Source organism: Aptenodytes forsteri, unplaced genomic scaffold (assembly GCF_000699145.1).
Source record: "Aptenodytes forsteri isolate BGI_AS27 unplaced genomic scaffold, ASM69914v1 Scaffold288, whole genome shotgun sequence".
NCBI classification, from domain to species: Eukaryota; Metazoa; Chordata; class Aves; order Sphenisciformes; family Spheniscidae; genus Aptenodytes; species Aptenodytes forsteri.
In genome coordinates, this window is record NW_008794746.1 from 510,773 (window position 1) to 535,959 (window position 25,187).

The window sequence follows — 25,187 nt, forward strand, 5'->3', positions numbered from 1 at the left end:
GGGGAGAGGGGGAAGGTATTTTACCAGCACTGAAAGAAGAACAGATCATTTGGACTCCGGGCCGAGGGCGTTCTGTAAACTTTGTTGGCCTTGGACTACAAATAAAGAAACAGTTAAATAATTTCCTAATAGGGCTTCAAAAAATAAGTCAGTATCTTAGAAATAAAGCACAGAAGGACAAAATTAAACATGAAGGAACAGATGGCTGCCCATATATAAACAATCTTGTGTGACTATGCTTCATGATCTGATCTTTAGGAAACTAAGACATCCAGATGGACTAAGTAATCCATGTATCAAGGAGAGCTGTATCACAACTTAAATCCTGTTCCCCTCTCCCCTCTAATATTGCTGTACAAAACACACTCCTTAAGTCACTGGCAAAGCAGAACAGAAGATGCTAGAGCCAGCTGCCCATCACGTTCAGTTTTAAACCACTGGGTGTACTGGAACTCTGGTTTTCTCCTGCAGCACACGGCTGCTTTTACAAGAGGGAAACAGACCTCGGCGCTCTTTATAGAAAAGGATACAGAAGAAATTTAAACAAATTCAGAGTTTTTCACAGGATTAGAATATACCAGTTTCTTCAGAGGACATATATTCTTTGTCAGCTAGTTTCAAATAGTGCCCAAAGAATATCAGGACAATGGCTAGAAGTTTTGTAAGAAATTTTACTTTCTGGCCTGTGCTTCCTTTTAGGCATTTCAGAACCTGATGTGCAAGCAGAACTAAAGCTTCAATGGATTTGGCACTCTAAGAGTGTATAAAAACAAAACAAATCAGATCTGGTTCCTCAATCATTACTTCAATTCTGCTCATGCGCTGCAGCAACCTCAAATCAGTAGGTGGTCTTGCATAGTATGCCATCTGCAATCTTCACTCAAAGAATAAACTTACTAGAGAACAGCAGCATTACACCCACAAGTGTCATCGCTAAAGATTTAACAGAAAAAAATGCATATTCATAACTTATCCAAAGTTTTCTCTTCTAAAAGCAAAATGGTCCATATAATTTATTTCAGCTGAAGGAAGATGCGCAAGAGATCTTTCTCCACTAATCAGCTATTGCTATCTCAAAGAAAGTAGTAAACATTAAATCTTAGTGGTGCCTATGCATAAAACAAAGTAATAAACACCAGGAATACCAGTTAAGAAATCCTTCTCCAAATTGTCCATTCAGTGTAGGCTGTTTCTGTGAACTTTCCTCTAGGAGTTTTAAGACTCATGACAAGGAAACTTCACAACAAGATACACTAAACAAGACAAAGATCCATTCTACAAAACAGTTGAAACCCTTCTTAACTGAGATACTAACATAAAAAGAACTATCAGATGATTCAATATGCAGCTTACATAATTTGGAGCAAATGTAAATAGATAAATAGGCTGCTGTTTTCTTCCACTGTCGTTTGTGAACTCTGCCTTTGGAGTTAGGACAGCTGCAAAATAGAGCAAGTATGCACTTACGTTTTAGTTTGGATAACCAAGTTAAATTCTCCAACTTACGTCTCTCTAACGTGTGTTATTTTACACTAGAGCAGACTGTGGTCTTTGCAAAATGAGCTGGGCAATCAGTATTTTTAGGAAGCAAGGAAAGTGGATAAAAGCATAATTTCTTGCAATGTACAGAAACCAAGCTAATTGCTTCGCTTTACAAACATTCTCAATCCAATTATTAAGTGGCTGGACAGCACTAAGATACCTTCATAAACATTTCATAGAGAGGTCCAGAAAAGCCCTGGTAAACCATTTTCCTCCTGGAGGAGACCTGTATTAAGTTCAACACAGATCCAGAAATGAGACGGGCTGCAGTCAAAAAATAACCTGCACTCAGAGCAGCAGACAAAGCAGCAATTTGGTGTATGTGGCTCAACTAAGGGACCCACTCACCCATATAAACATCTCACAACTTCATCTTATTCAAAATGCAGCAACAGCGCAAGAATGGTTAACTAATCCAAGCCCTGCAGACCACCCTCACTCTGGACATGTAGTGGCTCAAGCAAGACTTCTTCCCAGAAAACAGATGTGTGATATAGCCTCTCCAAATTAAGTCTTTGTTTACAAGCTAACAAACAAGGTTCAGCATATCTGAATTCTGATGTATGACCACCCCCTTCAACATCAAGTGCCTTCTGCTTAAGAAAGCAGATGGGAAGTATCACACCACACTAATGACAATTGAGAAATCAACGTCTTGTCCAAAACAGTAACATCAAAATCATCAACACGTGTTTTTCCTCAGTTTTTTTTTCCTCTTTTTAAAATTATGGGGGGAAAAAATAGAAAAGAAGAAAGGCACTACAGTAAGTTCCTCTACCCAAATCTGTGAGACGGTTCTGCTGCCTTGTTCATATGGTCTGGCAATAACAGACTAACACTGGAAATTTGTGATCTAAACAGGTGGCAGAATAATAACAAGAAAACTCAGCATCTTTCTCAAAGAAGATACACATGCAAATATTTTGCAGTGCAACTAATTCAACTTTGATGCACTGACCAGTCATAATAATTCTCCCTTAAACTTGATGCAGATTATTCTTCAATTTCTGATGACCCAAGGCTGATTTTCTCTCTTCTCCCTACTGCCAACTGATACAGGATCCAGCTCTTGTGTTTTCTATCACCATCCAGAACAGAAACAGGAGACTAAATATGGGGAAAGTCTTGATTACCTAATTTTTTTATCATTTTCCCATCTTGTTTGAGCCACATTCCTTGACTTCCTTACCTGCAGCAACAACCAACCTTACCGTTCCTCTGTTTAGAAACCAAATTAATCTACCTGGAATGTTACTGCTTTTAGGCATACATGGTAACTGCCTGGTCAGAAACATCTTCACTGAAAGAAGAGGAGCATACACGAAGCTCTGTAATACTGAAGAGCATGCATCTACACTAGTCACAGAAGCACATGAACAAGGCTGATCACTCTCCTTTGAACAACAAAAAAATTTTTATATCAGCCGTGTCAATGTCTGTGTTTCATCCTATGGCACCTAATCTACTTTAATGTGTCTTTTTGCAGTTTATCAAAGGAGAGCTCTGTCACCAAGCATCTCCTGTCTGGGCCATATGTGTGACCTAGATGCCTCAATTAATGAGGTTATAAAAAAATTGGGAGACCAACATGGGAAGCCTCTAATTTCAGAGATACTATTAATACTACAGCAGAGCTGCTGGCAAAACCAAATACAAGGATTTCCACGATCTAAGAATGAAACAAAATAAACCTTTGCAGAGATTAAAAAGACAAAACAGAACTGGGATAGGGCACTAGACATTGGAAGACTGAAAGGATATCAAAGTCCCTTTTAATGACAAATACTACAGTTTTCAAGGTAGTGAATTTTCCAATTCTTCATGATCGGCTGAGATACAATAATTGCTTCATAATATTTTGATCTAATTTTAGAAGTGGAGAATGAAGAACAATTTCCAGTTTCCTCATCTCTTGAAGAAGCTGACAGAGAAAGATTGCCTTCAGGGGGAGTTCTTCCCAGGAGGGACTAAGTCCAATTTTCAGTTAAAGGCAGGGAGTTGGTCTAGTAGACCTAACCATCCAAACTGGGTTCCATTGAAACAGTTTTCAGCGTAGTTAAGAACAAAACTGATTATTTTTAATTCAAGAGAGCACACTGAACACAGTAGTGTATCGAAACGCTGCCTTTCCCCTATTTTATGAAAAAGTTCAGCGAAGTACTGCTGGCACTGCCAATCATCTTGAAACTATGATCAACCACATGATCATCATGAGGCTGCCCAACAGCTCATAATCTTAACTCACTGCCAGATGATTCAAGTAGTGCCGAGTATAAAAAGCAGGGGGTGGGGTGTGTGTGTGTATATATATATATTTTTTTTTTTTTTTTTTTGTAGTTGAAATTTCAAGATTTCACCACCAGTCCCAATTTAAAGTATTGGATGATTTAGTAACACACTTTCACCACTGATAGCAATTGTATTCTTGAAGGACAGGCTGCAGTCAAGCTCAGGAGAAGCATGAAATCAAATTCTGACTTAAGCATGTGACAGCACCCTTCACCTGCTCTGCTCGGATCTTTCAGTCTTGCCTGAAAGCTGCCATTTCTCTTGCCTGGGGCGGAAGGGCTGCTGGAACCGAGATAGAGGGCCGCAAGCTCAGAACCTGAATAACTGTGGTACAAGATTTTACTTTTTCTGCCAGCTTTCCTCCTTTTTAGAGATACTGAACAGAAGCAAGCCTGTATTTTTTTACTATAGCAACAAAAGGAATGACAAACTTCCCTCCCCACCACTTACTCTCTCTTTCAGATGGCCTACACAAAACATTTGTTAAAAAATAACCCCACAAAGGGCCTTGTGAAAAAAATTAATGGGATCTCTCTTTCCTTTGATGGTCTTATACCGCTGGCACTCGTTTTCCCCCAGCACATTACTGAATGGATGTGGAAACAACCTACCATGTTTCCGCAATTCTGAGAGCAGATCCAGATCTAAGGGTATACGGAAGCGCAATCACCTCATCAATAACTGTATGACAACCTACACCCGTTACTGAGTCGCACTGTCCATACAATGCAGCCTTCTTGTAAAAAATTACACTGGACTTAGTTTCCCAGTATCACTTAATATGATTTACTGGAATAAACGCAATCACAGTTAGAAAAGTTCACAGTTTAGCAAATTAAGTAAAACTTCCTGTAACTAACAAGTTCTCCTGAACTAGTATACTGTTCAATTCAGGAAGAGCTACCACCCAGGGCTTTTCTGGGTGTCCAACTATTTTGATATCCTAAGTGACACACAGTTATGTTCCAGTCCCAAAAGACATGCCTGTTTCTTATTTAGACTTTACCATATTTTTATCAAGTTTTAGCTTTGATCAAAAAGCATCAATTACTTCAAATACATAGCAGCTCTACTAAATTCAAACAAAGATCTAAGACCAGTATCCTGCCTCCAAAGTAGCCAAAACTGGATGTGAAAGAGCAGAAAAACCATACAGTGATACCTTTTAATATCTTCATATAATGCATAATAATGTCCTGTGGAGAGGAATTTCATAGCTTAACTGCATGTTTTGTAAAGAACCACCTCCTCCCAATTTGGAATTGGCTACCTTCACTTGATACCCTCTAGTTCAATAAGGGCCAACAAGCAATTACTCATTATATGCCCTCCTCAAGACACTTATGACTGTACACATCTCATCTTCATGCACCCATCTTCTCCCAGACTGAAGAAACATAGCTTAGAGGGTCCCTCCATCCTCTCAAACACAACGTATAGAATACTTCCAGGACAGAAGGTAAGGATGGTACAAATTCCAGTCTCAAAATTTACTCTGCACTCTGTGTCATTAAGCAACATGAATCACTGGCATGACTTGGGTTACCAGATCCTTGCTGTGCTGCATGAGAGAGCTGAACTAATCTGTTTTCTCTATGCTGCTGTCTGATCACATCTGCTGCGACCACTTATACATGAAAGCATTACTCAAAAATCTTTTATTCCTTTAATATTTGCCAAGTGCATCTCACTGAAAATTTGTATTCTACATTTACATATCACCATGGACAGGAATTAGTTGAGAATCCCCTACCATAACTGACACCAGCTTTCTCACTCCCTAAGTTTTACCTCAAGACAAATCCCATCCAACTCCATGATTTCTCCAAATATTCATGATTTCTAAACATTCACCTTCCAGCTCATACAGTATAACCCACTTAAGTCTCATTAATTCCCCTATTCTCTAATGACAGAATTTGTTTCAAAATCCAATTCCATAGTCAAACTTTATTTAGGAGAAGGAGAAAGGAGAAAAAAGAGAAAAAGAAAAAAGAGAGAAGTATGTGGGCTCAAAAGGTTTAAAAATCAGGCAGATTAGGATTTCATCTTGTCAACAAGAGCTCAGACATAAGAGACCTTAAGAAAAACAATGTGGTGGCAACTCCTCCCCTTCACATATTAAAATAAGCATGTAAGCCATCTCCTCAGTAAGGAGGAGTGTTACTTTGACTACAGCGTGGACCAGGCAGCAGAGGTTTAACAGCCTGAGAAGCAGCTTCACCTACAGTATCAGAAAAAGAGAGCCAAAATACCCAGAGAAAAATCAAAATAGTTAAGGTCCAGACAACTAGAGAACTGGCAAACCTACCTACAAGCCCTGCATAACCTTGGCATGCTGCAAGAAAGAGATTCTAACAGCAAATACCAAAACTACAAGAAAATGGAACCAACCTACCAAGGAGAATATATCTGTAAGAAAACATCCCATCCCCAAAACTAAATTACTAGTGATTACTAAAACAACTATTCCCAATTTTAAGCTACAGGTGTTTTGTGATAAAGGAAAAGAAGGAGCAAAAAGCATTTGAAAGCCACTGAACAAGTTAATTTAAAAAATCCTATCTCTATTTGAGGATCCTGACAACACTTTTAATATTTTACACTTTGAAGGCAGAAGCTTCAGACTCAACTTCAGCTACCAATACACAGCTGCTCAAGAGTGCTGCCTACTGCTGTGTTAAAGAGCAACTATGAAACGGTAATAGAAATAAGAAAAGAAGAAACATAAAAAATACCGCATCCTAATTTATCACTAGGACATTACCTTCTCCTAAAAAAATTTGGATTTTCAAGTCTAAATTGCAATCATATTATCAACATCTTTTTCATTTAATTTGGAATTAAGAAATGAGAACACAACCAAAAAGCGCCAACTTTGACATCACGTTAGAAAAAAATCATTAGACATTTTCTACTAAATTAACAGAGATTGAGCAAAACTGTGTAGTTACTTGCTTCACTCCACAAAATCCTCAACAGTTAGTTATATTATCAACTTAGTCCTTAAAAGATAAGCAAGCAAGCTATAGCTACATCAGAAACAGATCACACCCAACAATCACACAGCGAACCAGCCAGTGACAAGTTTTGTTTTAGTCAATTTTTTCTCCAACATTTGTACAACATTCTTAATTACAAACAAAGAAATAGCAACAAATAAAATAGCAACTAACTTTATTTTAAGGGTGCCAGCATCCCACAGCCAAAAGCATATTGTTCCATCTGCCCCGGTTGAAGATAAGTATCTCTTTGAGCCACTGCACAGTGGAGAGAACTGGGGGAAGTGAGGAAGAAAAAAGAAAAGGTCTCCTGTTAATCTGTTCCAGATGTGCTAATAAGTTCCTCAAGTCATTGACTTCTCAAAGAAAAATTCATGTATCAAACCATACTTAAGGAAAAAAACACCCCAATAAATTGCAATGAACACCAAAGTAACACGATGCTTCTCAGAGTCAATCTCTTCCTTCAGAACAACCCTTCTGGGTTACTTGCCAAAGCACTCTGGGTTCTCCCTCCCCACATCCAAGTCATGCAACAGCATGCAACTCTAAACAGAAACAAACCAAACTATTCAGCAGTGACTGCAGTTCTTACTCAATATACCTGCAACTCAGAATCACAGCCTGCAAAGGAATGATACTTCAAAACAGCACTGCCCACGTGCGTCATGCAATTTTTTTGAACAAGGATTATGTCTGGCATTTTTCAAGGGTCAGGCATTTTGACAATAAACACGTGTTATTTCACAATGTACACTGTGGAAATTCCTTCTCACTTCACGGCTTAGTTGCCAGGCGTGCATTTTTATTACATGGGAACATTCTTGGGTGGTTCCTTTTTCAGTCAAAGAATGCATTTTATTGCTCAGGTGAGTTCACAAAGCAAAAACCTACCTGCAATGATGTTATAGATGCACTGTGGCCCTGCAGAACTGCTAAGGGTGCACAAGTTCGAAGGCACCAAACTCTGATCATTTTGTCACAGCTTCCAGCAGCTATCATGGTGTTTTCATAGTTCACTGCCATATCAGATATTTCAGCTGCATGCCCTCTCAGGGTAGCCAACAACCTTCCATCATCTGTTGCCCAGATTTTTACAAGGCAATCATCTGATCCCTAGAAGTAAGATAGAAATCATTTCAACCATACCATCAGCTGTTTTGATGTTACAGTTAACTAACACAATGAAGTGAACAACAGAACTAGTGGCATACATAGATAAATATTCCCACCCCTACTTTTAACAGTCTTCCACGCTGCATTCAAAACGCAACATCAGATTACATTAGTTCTCAACAGTATACACAAAGCATCATGCATTTATAATACAGATCACAAATTCTACAGCAAGTTGTATTTACACTCTTCAGCAAGACACTTTTTTCAAAACCCCAGTCCAAACTGAAGAAGCTGTTGCAATACATTAAGATGAAAATTTACATTGAAAGTGAAAATGAATTATGAATTGGTACTGTGTTTGTCATTTAGCATTATACCCACTTATGTTCTTTATCTTACTAGTTTAATCTTCATGCCCTACCAGCGTCAGTAGTATACTTACCACAGTAAGAGTGAGGTAAAAAGTCTGTATGAACAGCTATTCCATTATTAAGTCAAAGTACTATAAATCTGCTTTAATATTCACATTAACAAACACTGAAATGACCACTCTTTCTGAAGAAACTTCAGAGGCTTCAGCTACCTATTCATACTTAAATTTTGCTGGTCTTCTCACATCACTGTAACAGCTGCTTGCCTGTATACAACAAATTCAAGGCCCTAGCAAAAACTTCAGAACTCAGCCCTTCATTTTTCCTTGCATTCCTGCACCTCCCTCAAAGTCTGAGTATCTTTGCACCTCACTCAACGCAATGACATTTGAACATTTAACAGAGACGCTGATAGAGATTTGCTGTATACATCTCATCCATTTGCTTAGGTTCAGAAGCAATACAAAGCTGGGTGTCAGGTTTTAACATCTGGAGCACTAACTGCTACTGGACACACACAGGTGCCGCAGGAAGTTACAATGTGACACCATCATTATAAAACTTCACCTCGGTTTTTCCTCTTCCATCTACTTACAGGGCCTCTGCACAGGTTTATCTAGTATTTGTTCTTTAAAAAAGTCAGAAGGCAGGGCAATACTATCATCCACCTTTTATAAAAAAAGGTATCCAACGTACAGGGACCAATAGCTCAGGGAATTGGGATTGTTTAGCCTGGAGAAGAGGAGGCTCAGGGGTGACCTTAGTGCACTCTACAACTGCCTGAAAAGAGGTTGTAGCGAGGTGGGTGTCAGTCTCTTCTCCCAAGTAACAAGCGATAGGACGAGAGCAAATGGCCTCGAGTTGCTCCAGGGGAGGTTTAGATTGGACATAAGGAAAAATGTCTTTACTGAAAGAGTGGTTAAACATTGGAAGAGGCTGCCCAGGGAAGTGGTTGAGTCACCATCCCTGGAGGTATTTAAAAGACGTGTAGATGTGGTGCTTAGGGACATGGTTTAGTGGTGGACTTGGCAGTGTTAGGTTAACAGATGGACCTGATGATCTTAAAGGTCTTTTCCAACCCAAACAATTCTATGGTTTTATGACTTTTAAAAGACTGGTAAGCATGCGGTAATCTTAAGCATCTAATGACCAAAAGTGTCAAAAAATATTTAGAGGCTACTGATACTATTTTCAACATTACAGCTTTTGTAAACAGGTAAATGACACATTTTCCTTATTTAGTACACTCTTTAGTCTACATTCACTTAACTACAAAAATCCCACGTTGCCGCAGCTCAATTTAGCTACTCTTCTGGACAGCCCAATCCCAGGACACCAACACCCAACTTGGGAAGTTCTGACACAGCCACTACGCATGAAGTAGAGCTGTCCCGCCAGAGAGCCAGGAAACACTTTCAAAAGGAACCCAGATACATTCTGCAGTTACTGGAATGCAAAAAAAGGACTGGAAAGCTTTTTTTTATTTTTTGCGTTTTTCTAATAAATACTGACTAGCCTGTTTACATTACGTTAATGCTGATGAACAGACAATTTATTTCCCCTTATTTCCTTAACTTTTTAAATGTAGTTACTATGAAAAAAAATTCAGTTCACTACTTGAAAAGGTAGCTAAATTTTTTTCATTACGTTAGTTCAGATTCAAAACTAATATCTGGGAGAAGGAGGGGAACAGCATACCTGCAGTTACCTAACAATTATACACCCATTCTCATTTGTAGCAATGCCCTTACAAACCAGGCAACTTCCTCAGGCTTACTTTTTGTTCAGTGAACAAGAACTTGTTTCTGGCTTACAGGCAGTTATGCACGGCAGTTTCTCTCTTCCTGTTTTATTTATGTCGATTCAGGCAAGACACATACCTCTTAACAAAAAGAGATACAACTATAGCCCCAGTTTTTGAAACAGTAAAAAGAAAGCTGATTGTATTTAGGTACATTGACAGGGCACATGTTTTCTACAGATCACAAATACAGGTTGCTTCTCTACAGAAGGTCTGTATCTCTAACATCAGCAAAAAAGCTACTCTGGAGCATTAGTGACATTTTAACCCAGCACAATGTTTTACAGGGGGAATCTACATGCAAAATCAAGATAATTTAAAACTTTACTGTGTATTTGCTTTCTGGACTGCCTTGGTAGGTAATTTTGATTTACCAGCTGCCATGCTTCTCTGCCCTAGTCATTTTTTGGCATAAACTTCTGATCCTCCAATTAAGGTTGTCAAACAAATTCTGTGTCACTGCATACTCATTTTAAACAAGTACTTCTATTAAGAGAAGGTCCCTCTTCCCTCAAACAGAAAAGTAAGTTTGAGATTTCAGACTTCTCTTTGGTCCTCCAAGGACGCGGAGGCTGAGCAACAATCAGCATTACAGAAGAGTAGTGCTCTGAACATTTAAACTCAACACTCAACTAAGGACTGCTTCCTTGTGCAGTCTTGGTTAGTTACTGCAAGCAACAGCCAGTTTCTACTTCTAAAAACTTTGTCATAAGAGGGATTGTTGCAGGGATGTGTCTATTTGACAAAGGAGATAATAAGGGAAGCTTGTTAATAATTACATTTTCTGTCTCTAGGGTAAGGAGAGCAACGGTACAGCCTATACTATTTCTACTTATGCATAGAACTTCCATGGTGAGATTCTGTGGTACACATTTGCCTTATCCAACTGCTAGACAGCTACAGTGCCAGCCCACGGAAAACAACCGGAGTCTGTACAGTTGAACAGCAATGGACAGACAGAATCACGGAATCATTAACGTGGGAAGGGACCCCTAGAGATCATCTAGTCCAACCCCCCTGCTCAAGTAGGGTCAGCTAGAGCAGGTCACCCAGGATGATGTATCAACCATTCCTGTTTTGTTATCTTCCACACATTTACTGAAGGTACCCTCCGCTCCATCAACCAGGTCCTTGAAGAAAACGTTAAAAAGCACTGGCCTCAGTACCAAACCCTGTGGTATGCCCCTAGTAACTGCCCTCCAGCTGGACTTTGTGCTGCTAATCACAACCCTTCGAACCAGGCAGTTCAGGCCATTTTCAGTCTCACTGTCCACTTATCTAGCCTGTACTTCATCACTTTGTCAGTAAGCATGCTATGGGAGACAGCGTTGAAAGCCTTGCTAATTCAGGAAAAACATCCACTACTGTCTCTCATCCAACTTAGTCACTTCCCAGTAGCTTTCCCCATAATGCACCTCGACCTGTGTGCATAGACTTGGGGTGGGCCCCCTTCAGCCCTTTTTGTTGTTTCAGGGTTTCTCCTGTCTACATCACCCCACATTCTTTGCTTACCCACCTGGTCTACCGCTTCCTCACATGACTGTGGTTTGTTGTCTCCCTCCCACATCTTTCCTACTCTAACGCTCTCCTCACCAGGTTTACCACCCTGTTGAGAAAGATGCTTTTGGTCCGCATGTGCCTCTTATACTCCTTTTCACGTCCCTCAGTATCCGTAACAAAAAGCTTCCTCTCCCCTGCACACTTTCAGCTTCTCCACAAGTTAGAAATCACCAAAGCCCTTGATAAAGTTGTTCTAATGGGAAGTTACTCTGTTAATGTGGTTGTAACAGGATCCAAAGAAAAAGAGTACCCCACAGATAAAACTGCACCATAATCAAACCACCCCTTTGCTTTTACACTAGAAGTTCTATACCTCAAGCATGCTAGAGCACCTTACTAACAGACATCATTTTCCAAAACTTTGGACAGTGCCACAACTCTTTTCTGAGCATTAATCTTCAATTTTTCCAATATCCTTAGGGCATTATCATAAAAAAATCAGAACAGTCTAGCAGCAAGTACAACACAAATTCTGTAATTTCTCTTAATTTCATCTAAGCTAGGACTTTGGTAGTCATTTTAACCACAACACAGCAATGTAAGTATGTATTAATCCAATTACTTGGCATGAACCTCAAAAGTCCTTCTGAATTACCTCAGAACTTCTTCAAATTGTATCCTCACAAACTGTAACAAGTGTCTGCAGTCTTTGCTCTTTGCCCCATCATGTTAGCCTGTATGAATATGAAAACAAAGTGCTCAACTCTAGCTTCTGTTACTTCTCTTTTTCTCTCAAAATCTGTATCAAACCCTTGAAATGACCATTTCCTTCTAGATCACTTTTTTTTTGTTTCAGACCCATTGAACTAAGACTCAATAAATGAACGTGCTATGCATCTTACTCTACCTTTATTGCTACATTTAGCTCAGCTCAAATACTTGTACAAAAAGAAAGTAAACCACCTCGAGGAATAGGTTTTAATTAATAGGTAGTGCTTGAGACCTCCCAGTAAGATGCTCACCTACCCAGAATTCCTACAAGAAAGAAGAAGATTCAAGGATCTCTTAAATTTATAGTTGTTTGACTGCATTTAAATGTAGTTGTTAGCATTTAATGCTTTTGAAAAGGCTCCAAATCTTACTCATACTGAGTAACTTGAGACACACAGTGTTGTTTTGTTAAAGAAAAAAAAGTTTAATTAGCTCAGTCACAGAATGGTTTTGACAATCGTATACGCACAGGCTAATTTCACTTATAGCTTGATTTATTGACTTTTACTAGGTTGTTGAGAAGCTAAGGAGAAGGGAAGAGGAAAAAAGTTGATGAACAAGCTCAATAACGCACACTTCCAAATCAGTTCCAATGAACTGATGAAGTTAACACGGGTTTACAACAGAACTAGCAAACTTGCTGTTTAGAGCTTTATAAGCAGTTTAGAGAAAAAAGGGCCCCTTTTTTTCCTCTAAACTCTACTTATAAAGGTCTAAGTAGATTCAGTTTTAATCCTTTTGCTTCCTTAAAACAAACATACGAGCACTCTATAAAGCACTCAGATTTCGGGGTTTTTTTCCCCATGCTACTCAATTAGTAAGTTTCCATAAACGTTCCTGTGTTTCTAGATTCAAATTTGCACTTCTGTATCTAAAGCTTCAAAAAGTTTCAAACTCTACACCTACTTGATGCAATGACTATCTGAAAAATAGTATCAGCTCATTCTGTTCTACTGTTATCATAATCATAGAGTCATTAAGGTTGGAAAAGACCTCTAAGATCATCGAGTCCAACCATCAACCCAACACCACCATGCCCACTAAACCATGTCCCTAAGCACCTCATCTACCCGTCTTAAGTACTTCCAGGGATGGGGACTCAACCACTTCCCTGGGCAGCCTGTTCCAATGTTTAACTACTCTTTCAGTAAAGAAATTTTTCCTCATGTCCAAATAATGTGAGACTTAGGAGTATGAAGAAGCTTGCGTGTTCTTCTCAGAAGTGCAGTCACCACCAAAAAGCCCCAAGAAGTGGAAGACACAAAAAGGGTATGCGTGTGTAAAACTGATGCTTACAAATAATAGCCTCACCACTCAAAAGAGAGACCTGAAAGTAGAAGAAGGGAATAGGGAACCCGGAACTTCCAAAACACTATAGGGGGTGGAAAATACTCACGTGTGTTTAAGATTAATCTCTTTCTCAAAGCAGTACATGCATGAGAACAGAACCAAACTATTAATATTAAACTGCATCATAGTCTAGGAATCTCAAACCACTGGCCTCGTTTTTCTTGGAGGTGCGTGAATTAAAAACCCGAAAAACCCACAACTGTCTACAGGACTATACATATTACATAAAACATGCTTCTGCAATTCTCACATACAGATCAATATTATGAATAAGCTACTGATTTTACAGTAAGCTTACAGCCTGCAGTCATTTTACTGCATGAGCAGATTGGTCAAAGCACAGCGCAAAAAAAAAAAAAAAAAAAAAAAGACAACCAATAAACCAAACCCTGCATTATGAGACCCCTAAAACGCTCCTTGCAGAATGTAACTGACAGAGAGCAACCTGCACATAGACAACTTAAAGATGTAAAATCGTCAGCAAGAAAAGAAAAGCTGGTTCTGGAACCTAATACCACCTGGACGGTCCTCAGACATCTATTTAATAACAGCAAACCAAGGAAAGAAGATCAGCATAAAACCAGCCTGCTCCCTACCAGCTGGCTATAGTATACCTATAGAGGTATGTGTTGTACATCTCCATGGCAGAGAAAAATTAAATGACTGTTAGCAAGTCTCAACAAGAAAAAAGGAAAACAAAAAAAAAAGGGGGGGGGGGGGGAGGAAAAAAAGAAGGGAAAAAAAAGACTAAGGTAAAATTGTGAATTCTGTAGCATCTTGGCAAGATAACAATATTAGAGTTCAAATAAATTCATGGGATTCTGCCTGTACTGAATGGGACAGTTCACAACTCTTAAAATACTGTTGCAGTTCTACTAGCAAGGGCATTGGCTTACACCACAGCTCATGTTTCCAAGCTTATATCTACAACTGCTACGAATTATGTGCCTATTAAAAAGCATTTGTCAAAAGTGAATCCTAGAACAAGTTCAGCACCAAGAGAGAACTGATGACAGCATTGCCAAGGTATGGAGTAAAACTGGTTTACTTTCCTACCATTACACAGACTTATGGGCTGAAGTGAAACTGCCAAGAAACGTACAAATTAATCTTGGGTTGGAAACCTTACACAGACTATTACACAACACTGTTTATTATTCCCTAGAAAGAGTAATCTCAGAAGAGACAGGAAGATAAAGGCAGGGAAAAAGGAGATGGACATCCTTCTTTGCAGCCAGAAAGTTTAGTGCAGGAACCAGAAAAGACAATGCCTGCTTCTATTACCCTGTGTGGGTTCTGCAAGTCACGCTTTTCAAGAGATCCAGAATACACAGTCTCAGAAATAATTAGGTTTTCTTCACTGATGGCTGATAAATCTTTCAGTTGTGTCTTTCCATGTAAAGAGGACACCTTAATTGCAGTTAATTAAAAAAAAACCAAACTAAATTACTGAGACAACACAGTTTGTATATTAGGAATACTTTTGTATATTCAGAAAAAAAACAGGTAAGGAGTTGATATTCAGAAATCTCTTGTGAAATCTGTAAAAGAATATAAATAGAAACAGTCACTGCATGACCTACTAGCTAGTAGGAAAACTGCGTAATGTCCTGTTTTCACTGCCTTTAGGCAAACTAAGAGCATCATCTTCCTAGCAAAGATAACATCTCCCAGAAGAGTATGACTCAAAAATGTGCTGAGATCACTTTCTTTTGCTTTTAATTTGAAGCAAAACATAAACAGAACTTGAATTTAGAGGCTTTCAATCCTTCAGAGGTCAGGATGAAAAGAAAACAGTTATGATGCATCTTCTAGAACCAATTACAAACCTAAAACAACCTCTTATCTACCTAATGTCACAATGAATGCTGGAGGTTGTAGAGTAAAAATTTAAAGCAAGAACAATTCCCTATCAATGCATGCGAATTTACACGCTGGCAACAGACGTGTCTGGAATGAAATTTGCCTTAGTTTTGTCTATAAATTCCTATTTTTACTTACTACGCTAGAGACTTTAGAAATTGTAGTGGTCTAGACTGAAGACAATTGGCACCATTTCATTATACAGATGCAATTACAACAAGACAGTTCATGACTGTTTATCCACTGACTACATCACGCCAGCTACAGCAACTTGGATTTTACTGGAATGTGGAAGGCAACCCATTGGTTTTCCATTTGCCAACAACCACTTAAACAACTACACAAAAACCACTGGATTTACCCAAGAACGCTGAGGTAAGAAGTTCTGTCCCAGGCCCTCCAAAATGAAAATTCACCAGCCACAATTAATTTCTATAGACACTTTAACACTAGATTGAAGTCATAATGATCTAAACTGGGACCTTTTTCAAGCAGTCATACCAGGACACCAGTATATCTGTCAGCAAAGGACTGCCAGCAAAGCTCTGGGGTTGCAGAAGCAATATTGCTCCCCCCATTTTCTTTCAGGTTCTTCTACTCTTCTTTTGGAAACAAATTGGTGATACAGTCAGGAGAATTCTCTCTCTTTAACCGCTTTTAAATCAGACTGCAAAAAGCAAGGGAATGTGCAACAAGGAATGATCATTGCAGATGCACCCAAGAGGAAGTTTAGTATATCTCCGGAAGAAGAAAGATTTCAGGAACACAGGAAAATTTTAGGAAAATGAAGAATCAGAAAACCTTAACAAGGAGTTGTATGCACTTCATCTAGGAAGCACAAATAGAAGCTTTTACTTAGAGGTGAACAGGGTGAGCATAGGCAATTTTTATACTTGGTACACATAAAATCTCTAATCCATTCTGCCATGTCACATATAAAATAAACACACAACAGAGAGCCCTTTTCCTGATAGGTTAATCACACATGAACTCCAGGACATAAGAATTTAATGACTATTACTGGTGAGGGACTTAGCTTGCCGATGAAAGCTAAAGAAATATGAAAAAAGTCTCTGCTATGCCTGAAGTAACAAGTAAACAACTAAACAGAAGTCTGTTCAAAACACTGTAAGTGTCCCATCCCTGCAACGACACATCCCTCCATGCAGCAAAGCAAAATGTTTGTGGGCAAAAGGGCACAGCAATATTTACAACCACCTTGAAAGAATTTTACAAGTTAGGACTGCAATACCTACAAGTAGAACTGAACCGTACTTCCACCTGCATTGTCCGAGTTACCTACCATGAGGTTAGAAAGGAGACAATCAAGCTCCTGGATCCCCAAAGGTATCAATTACGTGTAGTGTTTGCGGGAAGGCAATATATGTAGCCAAAGTGTCCCAGACTGGCACGAGGTGTGTATTTATGAGATCTTTGGCTCCTTACCAAGAAATCCAAATTACACTCACACCTATCTGTTTTTATAATTCACGTTCCTTGGGAAACTTGCAATTTCAGTACTGATTTCAGACATCTGTCCAACATTTTTTTTTTTTCAAAACAACAAAAAAAATGAAAATGGTTAAAAATATTAAGAACACTGGTACAAAAAAAAAAGTTCCTGGAATCTCATAAAGACGATTCCTTGTGAACCAACATTTGTTACAACACACCATGTGAATTTTCAGCTTTCTAGTTTCCATCAACATGCTGTACCAAATCTAAGTGTATCACCAGACTGTTAAACTTAATAGTCATGCTTTAAATTTAACAGATGTTACAGAAGAGAGTCAAACTAATCTTTATTTACATATTACTGATTTCATCTGTCCAACATTTTTTTTTTTCAAAACAACAAAAAAAATGAAAATGGTTAAAAATATTAAGAACACTGGTACAAAAAAAAAAGTTCCTGGAATCTCATAAAGACGATTCCTTGTGAACCAACATTTGTTACAACACACCATGTGAATTTTCAGCTTTCTAGTTTCCATCAACATGCTGTACCAAATCTAAGTGTATCACCAGACTGTTAAACTTAATAGTCATGCTTTAAATTTAACAGATGTTACAGAAGAGAGTCAAACTAATCTTTATTTACATATTGACTGCCCTCTCTGACTTCCTAATCAAATTCTGTGGTGGTGGACCTTTCTCTTGCTTACGTTTTTGCTAGAGATAACAAGTCCAGAAGAAAGAATCTACGTAGGGTAATTCCTTTCCATTGAAAATAACCTGAGTTTTCTGACTGAACTACACACATCAGCAATCACCATCACATCTAGCTTTAAGACATGTATGCCAAAGCTATCTTAACATGCAAACCAGCATGGTTATTAAAAAGCATATATGAGAGTAACAGTAGTAAAGCATTTATCTGCTCTTGATACACAACATCAGTACCTTTAGTTTTTGGAAACAATTAGGTGACATGCTACCTGTACTTTAAAAAAAAAAAAATCTACAAAAATAAAGATTTTGTACTTACAGTAAATATTCGCCGGCCAGTCCGATCAAAAGTTACACAGTATACAGAAGATAAGTGTCCTAAAATTCGTTTGTGCATCTTCATGTGTTGATAGACTGCAGTTGGAACAAGGCGTTCAAGTCTGTATTTTCCATTCAGTTTTCTTGAGAACAGGGTATCCACTACCAAATGGGGAACGAAAAAAAGAAGAGGCAGCATTTATATTGGGTTCATAAACTAAAATACTTCTCCAGCATGGAAAGTTTATTTCGACACTGGACCACTTGCCATATGAACAGCGTACTATAGTAATTCTCTCATTTTGCCATGGTTAGGGAAAAATACGTACAAAAGTAGCCTATGATACAAACGTGCAAAAAAAGTACCAAACTGCAAGGCAGAACATAAAGACGCAATACAACTTCCAATTTTAAGTGCCCAAAAATATGCTTCTCACTTTATACCTAGTGTCAGAAATTCAGGAGGATTGAGGCAGCTTCCGTGGAGGAGTAAACTACCTCAAATTTAACAAGCATAAAAGCTTCCACATAGCTATTAACTGAAGATCAGCAAACATTCAAATCTTCTCCAAGGCAATCTGTTTTTTGAGGTCTACACAATCAAACATTTATCCACCACTTGCAAGACACTCTTTTTTTTTTTTTTTTTTTTAAGAACATTGCCACTACAGCTAAATAAACAAAAAAACCACCAAACAAAAATTTACATACAAATTTACCAAAACCTTACAGAAAATTCTGATTTTGACGAACAGAACCTCATTCAAGAAGTTTGGGATTTTTTCCAAGTTTAAAAGTTACAAAGGTCCAGGAGCAGGAATCTATTTTGTTTTAACAAAATGGAAATCTTCAATCAAGAGCTTCAGTAAAGAAAGTAAAGCTCAGTGTTACTAATTTTAAACTGCTACTCATGCAATGATAAAGCAACAGAGTATAATGCTTATATGCATGCATACATAGGCGTTAGTCAAACAGCTCCCCATATTATCATTCAACCAAAGAATGGCAATGAGATACATTTTATATTCCACAGAATTGTGATAAAGCAGGTAATATATTCACATCTCCAGCTTCTGAATACATGAGAAGGAAAACCATAAATGCCCAACAATGTCCACAGCACTACACACACATGAAAAAACAAGATCTATCAGTGCCAAGACAGGTAGCTGATACTTTCATTACTACTCTGGTTAGCCATTCTTTGTATGTGCCCAAGGCTATGTCTGTACTAGTGAACTGAGCAGGACCAGGGCATGGGTCTGGGCACTGAATCACATTCAGTCCCTACCATCAACTGTGAAACAGCTACAAACCTCTCGCATTGCTTGGTTTTGGCCCAGACCAACCAGACACTGGTTCCTGAGTCAGCACAGGTCAAACTACATTAAATATGCAAACTGGATTGTAGCTACTCTATAAGGAGCAAAAGCACTTAGTGGTATGGACGACTGCCAAGCCCATTGGCCTTAGGCCACAAGAACAGCCCTGAAACATTTCAGTTAACTGCCTATGTAGCCCAAGGATTCAAGGAAGTTTTCCTACTTCAAGATGCTCTGTGAAGAAGCAGGATCATTAGCTGTGGAGCGAGGCATTTTTAGTCAATATGCCACTAGTGCCTTTAATGCTTTACTGTATCCTCTTCACCCTCCCCTTATACAAGAAAAAGATGCAGTTGTATTTGCTTTACAACAAAGCTTTTCCTTGCCAACAGTCTACTTTAAAACAGCAGGAAACCAAGATTAGTTCAGTCACAAGATAAATCTAGTTTCAGCTTCTGACAAATCATCCTACAGTTTAAAAAAAAAAACAACCAAAACCCAAAACACAAACACCCCACCAAAAAACCCCACACCCAAAAAACCCCAAACACACACACACACACAAACAGAATAAGGAAGGTCTTTGTCACAACAATAAAGTGAACTTACACAATCATCTCAATTTATTCAGAAGTTACCTTTTGTTTGCTCGTAATGCAAGATGGAGATGGTTGTTGGAAATCAGCTTCTAGCAATGCCTTCAAAATGAAACCATAGCTCACAAAAAGGGGAAAAAGCTTAACTAGAAGTTTAATTTGCAGAGATGTTGTCAATAAATTGAAAGTGTACACATACTCTTTAGGATAAAACAACCTATGACTTCATTTAAGCATGCAATTTTTAATCTACATCTGAATTTATGAAAAACTTTTTAAAGTACTTGAGATAAATTTCAAGTTTGGTTTTTTTTGGGGGGTGGGGGGTGTTGTGTTGGGTTTTTTTTAAATCACTGAAGATTATTAAGTTTAACAGAACCTAAGCCAGTATTTCTGATTATGTTCTCACTGATGTGAAGTGGTAATGGGCAACTTGCTACTAGTTCACATATCCCTGAGAAACTCAACAGGTGAAACGCCCCTTGTTCAGTAATAATCAACATACTGGAGGAAATAAGAGGCAACACTGTGATACTGGAAACAAGAAAACTGGGAGCTATCTCACTCTTTGGCCTTGATCAAAACTTAAAACATACAAAAATCTCAAAATTGGTTAAAAGTAAAATTAAGTTAATTGAAAAGTGATTTGACATGGAAAAAAACAGTATTATGAACTTAAACTCTATGGGAAGAAAATTTTTTACCAAGATGACACAATTGGTGGGGGGAGGGGAAGAATCAGTCTCCTGCAGGTTTGAACACTGTCCATAAACATGTAATTTTTAGAAAACTTCTCAAACTGGTTTTTTTTTGTTGTTGTTTTAAACAAAATTCTCACATCCACCATTGTTCTTCAATATGGCCTTCCATTTATCTGCATTTATATTTACTCTCACTGACTTTGCCACGTGATCCAGCTTGATTTCTCTAACTGACCTTTATTCCCACCCTTTATTCCAAACACTGATGACTCCCATGTGTCATCTGCACATTTTGCTAGCACAACAGCATTTATTTTTTTCCTCCAGAGTACAGGTAAAAATTAAAAATAGCTGTGTCTCAAAAATAAATTCCTGCAGCTGAACAATGAAATTGATTTTTCTGGTGCAAGCCAAGGTGAGAAAGGCTACCAACTGTTAATAATAATAATGCCTCTGTACTAATTATAGGCCTTTGGTTTTATAACGATTGTTACCCGTATCTAGCATCAATGCTTGTCAGGCCTTATGTGGTCTCTAATCTATTTTAGCTTGACTTTAACTGCATTTGGAAAAAAGTGATTTTAGAAACCCCTGTGACAGCAAGTCTATTATCTCTCTTGTTTTAGCCATATTAGCAGTTTTCTGCCTTTGCTTAAATTTTGCTTGGCCTCACACAAATGGGTCAGTATGAACGAAGTGTTAATCTCAGGAAGAGCGATAAGGTATAAGCAGTTAAACAGCTGCAGTGGGAGCCACAAACCATACATAATAAGAGAGGGAAGAAGGATGAGACTTTATCCCAGGAAGGGCTAGAGTGCACTAGTTGGGCCTTACAGTGAGTCAACCAACATGAAGACAAGTAAGAAGCATTGGAAGGAAGAAAGAAGAAAACAACAGAACAGAGATTGCCTGCTCCTTGCTGGAAGGGCACTGTGAAGTGGACACTGCACAGAAAGAACTCCCATCCAACGCCTGGCCAACTAAGGAAACTGAGATTAACTTAGCTTTACATGCCTGTCTACTACTCACACGTAAGATCCTGCTTTAAAAATAAATAAACAAAATTTAAAACAAACAAGCCAAAAAAGCAGATGTTATTAAGTGGCTGTTGTGCAACACAGAATGTCAATCCACCACTTACTTCCAAATGACATTTTGGTTTCAAAATCAGGATTCTTCATATTTCATAATGAAGCTAACTGATCAGTAGAAACCAATGCCTGAGAAAGCCACATACTTTGTTGATGCTTTGAACATGTAAAAAACACTTTGCCACAAATTTTATCATTTAAGTTGCTATCAATTATTTACCAATTGGTTCCAAATAAAATGAACTGGCTTCTAGTTTTTAGGTAACTGGGCTCATCTTCACACAACATGACCAGCCTCTAAGATGGAAATGGTCTGCTATCACAGAACCACAGAATGGTTGAGGCGGGAAGGAACCTCTAGAGATCATCTAGTCCAACCCCCCTGCTCAAGCAGGGTCAGCTAAAGCACGTTGCCCAGGGCTGTGTCCAGTCAGGTTTTGAATATCTCCAAGGATGGAGACTTTGCAACCTCTCTGGGCAACCTGTGCCACAGCTTTGATCACCCCCAAAAGGTGTTTTCTTATGTTTAAATTGAACTTCCTCTATTTCAGTTTGTGTCCATTGCCTCTGTCCTGTCAGAAGGCACCAATGAGAAGAGTGTGGCTCCATCTTCATCACACCCTCTCATTCAGGTATTCATACCCATTGATAACACCCCCTGCCATGCTTTCTCTTCTCAAGGCTAAACAATCCCAGCTCTCTTGGCTTCTCCTTGCATGACAGATACCTCAATCCCTTCATCATCTTCCTGGTCCTTTGCTAGACTAGCTCCAGTCTGTCTATCTCTCTTGTTCTGAGGAGCCCAGAGCTGACCCAGCACTCGAGGTGTGATCTTACCTGTGCTGAGTAGAGAGGAAGGAACACCCTCGACCTAATGGCAATGCACTGCCTCCAGCAGCCCAGGATGCCACTTGTTTTTTTTTTGTGCAAGGGCATGTTATAGACTCAACATCTGACACGTTCAACACCAGGACAGCCGGCTCATTTTCTGCAAAGCTGCTTTCCAGCCAGTCGGCCCCCAGTGTCCACTGGCGCATGAGGTTATTCCTCCCCAGGGGTAGGACCTTTGCACTTCTTTGTGGAACTTCATTAGATTCCTGTTGACCCATTTCTCCAGCCTGTCAAAGTCCCCCTGAATGGCAGCACAGACCATTTGATCCATCAATCACTCCTCCTAGTTTTGCATTGTCTGCAAAACTTGGTGTTTTATCATCCAAGTTATTAATGAAGATGTTGAACAATACTGGCTCTAGTATCAACCCCTGGAGTACACCACTTGTGACTGGCCCTCATGCCAGTCACTGGAATTCATTCTGCTGATCACAACCCTTTGAGCCCAGCACTTCTGCACGTATCTTACCACTTTGTCAGTGAGAACGTTACGGGAGTCAGTTTAAAAAGCCTTGCTGAAGTCAGGATAAACAATGTTCACTACTGTCCCCTCATCCTCCAAGCCACTCATCTCATTTAAAAGGCTATCAGACTAGTCAGGCATGACTTCTCCTTCACAGATCAATGCCAAATACTCTCAACCATGTTCTTGTCCTTAGTATGTTGGCTTCCAGGAGTATTTGCTTCATCACTTGCCCAAGGACTGAGGCGAGGAGGACTCACCTTTAGTTCTACAGAGTCTCCTTCTCACCCTACTTCAAGACAGGAGTGACATTTGTTCTCTTCCAGTCCTCAGGAAGCTCCCTTGACCACGATGAACATTTCAAAAGATAATCAAGAGCGGCCTTGAAATTACATCAGCCAGCACCCTCAGCACCCAGGGGAGCATCCTATCAGTGCCCATGGACTTAGGTATGTAGTTTGCTCAAACATTCCCTAACCTGATCCTCCTCCACCAAGGGAAAGTCTTCCTTGCTCCAGACCTTCCCCCTGGTCTCCACAGCCCGAAATTTTTGAAGGCTGCTATTACCAGTGAAGATCCAGTCCAAGAGGGCATTGAATACCTCAGCTTTTCCAGGTCTTTTGTCACCAGGTCCCCTGCCCCATTCAACAGCAGGCTCTACTGTTCCTTCTGCTGCTGACAGACCTGTAAAAGCCCTTTTTGTGTTCCTTCATGTTCCTCACCAGATTTAATGCTGGAAGAACTTTGACTTTTGTTACCGCACAATCACAGAATGACTGAAGTTGGAAGGGACCTCTGAAAATCATCTAGTATAATCCTCCTTTGAAAGCACGGTCAAATACAAGTTGCTCAGGACCTTTTACTAGAGTTAAAGAAAAAAAAGAAAAAAGAAAAAAAGAAAGTGGGGTAGGGTGAGAAACATGGGATTCTTTACCCAAAGGCTCTAACATTAAGCTCTAAAGGTAAGAAGGTAAATTCCTTTTTTATAAGGACTACTCAGGAACCTAAACTGTGAATGGAGAGTTGGGCTCTTAAAAGAAGTTAGTAAAGTGGAACTTTGGTTTTTTTAAAATCTCACTTCTACTGTTACAATTCATTGCTGCCAACCACCTTAATCTGAAAACCACACATAGTCAAGAGCACCTTATTTGTTTGGTTTCACTCAGAACAATTTAAAAATCAAACATAAATATAAAGCTGACAAAGGTAAAGTGGTGGGAGTTTTCAGTGGAACTTACGAAAGAGTAAAGATTTTCTCCCACTCAAAAGGTATGCAACAGGCATCAACTGAGTGCCTTCAAAGTTTTAGAATGTCTCTAACTTATTCCCCACCAAAAATAGAACAAGTAGGTCAGAGAAAAACAGCAATCTGTAAAAGGAAGGTTAAGTTTGGGGGTCTGAAAGATATGGCAGTATTAGCTATGCTGATTTTTTTTTTTCCCTTTGGCTTTCTTGTTTTAGTTATACAAGTGACCAATTCCATCACCTTATTTACATGGTCTTATCCTGGAATGTGAAATATGCCTTAAAGATGGGCGATAATCTGCCCTATCCACTAGACAGTGATAAACTCAATTTAATTTTGTACCAAGTATAAGTTACATTTTAAAAAAGCACACACAAAAATCATTATGGCTTATCTTTCATTTTCCTCCTTCCTGGAGTTGTATTTAACTAATAAAAGCTCTATTCTGAAGAATAGAATCCACTTCATTCCCCTCCCATTCACACAAAAATAGAACCAGATTCAGAAGAAACCTGGAAGGACACCAGAAGAATATACTTCACTTACAACTCTTACCCATATTGAATCAAGTTTCATAACTTGAGAGGCTAGACACACCCCTATTGAATACCAAGGCATTCATAGTTGTTAAAAATAATAATGAAAAAGGGACTGCTCGATTCCTCCTTTCACTCTCCAAGATAGTAAGACTAAATGTATCAAGCACCCAGGTTGGGGTTGTTAGTGCTTCCCCCCCCTTCTGTAAAGAAGTCCAAGATCAAAAAAGCAGCTTGAATTGATTT

At 38.9% G+C, this 25,187-nt stretch overlaps 1 protein-coding gene across 1 annotated transcript in view; it reads right to left on the bottom strand.

Moving 5' to 3' along the window:
• The window catches only part of PHIP (pleckstrin homology domain interacting protein), a 109,274-nt gene that overhangs the window by 80,106 nt on the left and 3,981 nt on the right, over window positions 1–25,187 (bottom strand). The window contains exons 2-5 of the mRNA XM_019470690.1: window positions 18,097–18,257; window positions 7,728–7,949; window positions 7,008–7,108; window positions 25–95 (exon numbers count right to left, since the gene is read on the bottom strand). Of these exons, the coding sequence (XP_019326235.1) occupies window positions 25–95; window positions 7,008–7,108; window positions 7,728–7,949; window positions 18,097–18,180 (478 nt within the window). The 5' untranslated portion in view covers window positions 18,181–18,257. The remainder of the gene's footprint in view (window positions 1–24; window positions 96–7,007; window positions 7,109–7,727; window positions 7,950–18,096; window positions 18,258–25,187) is intronic.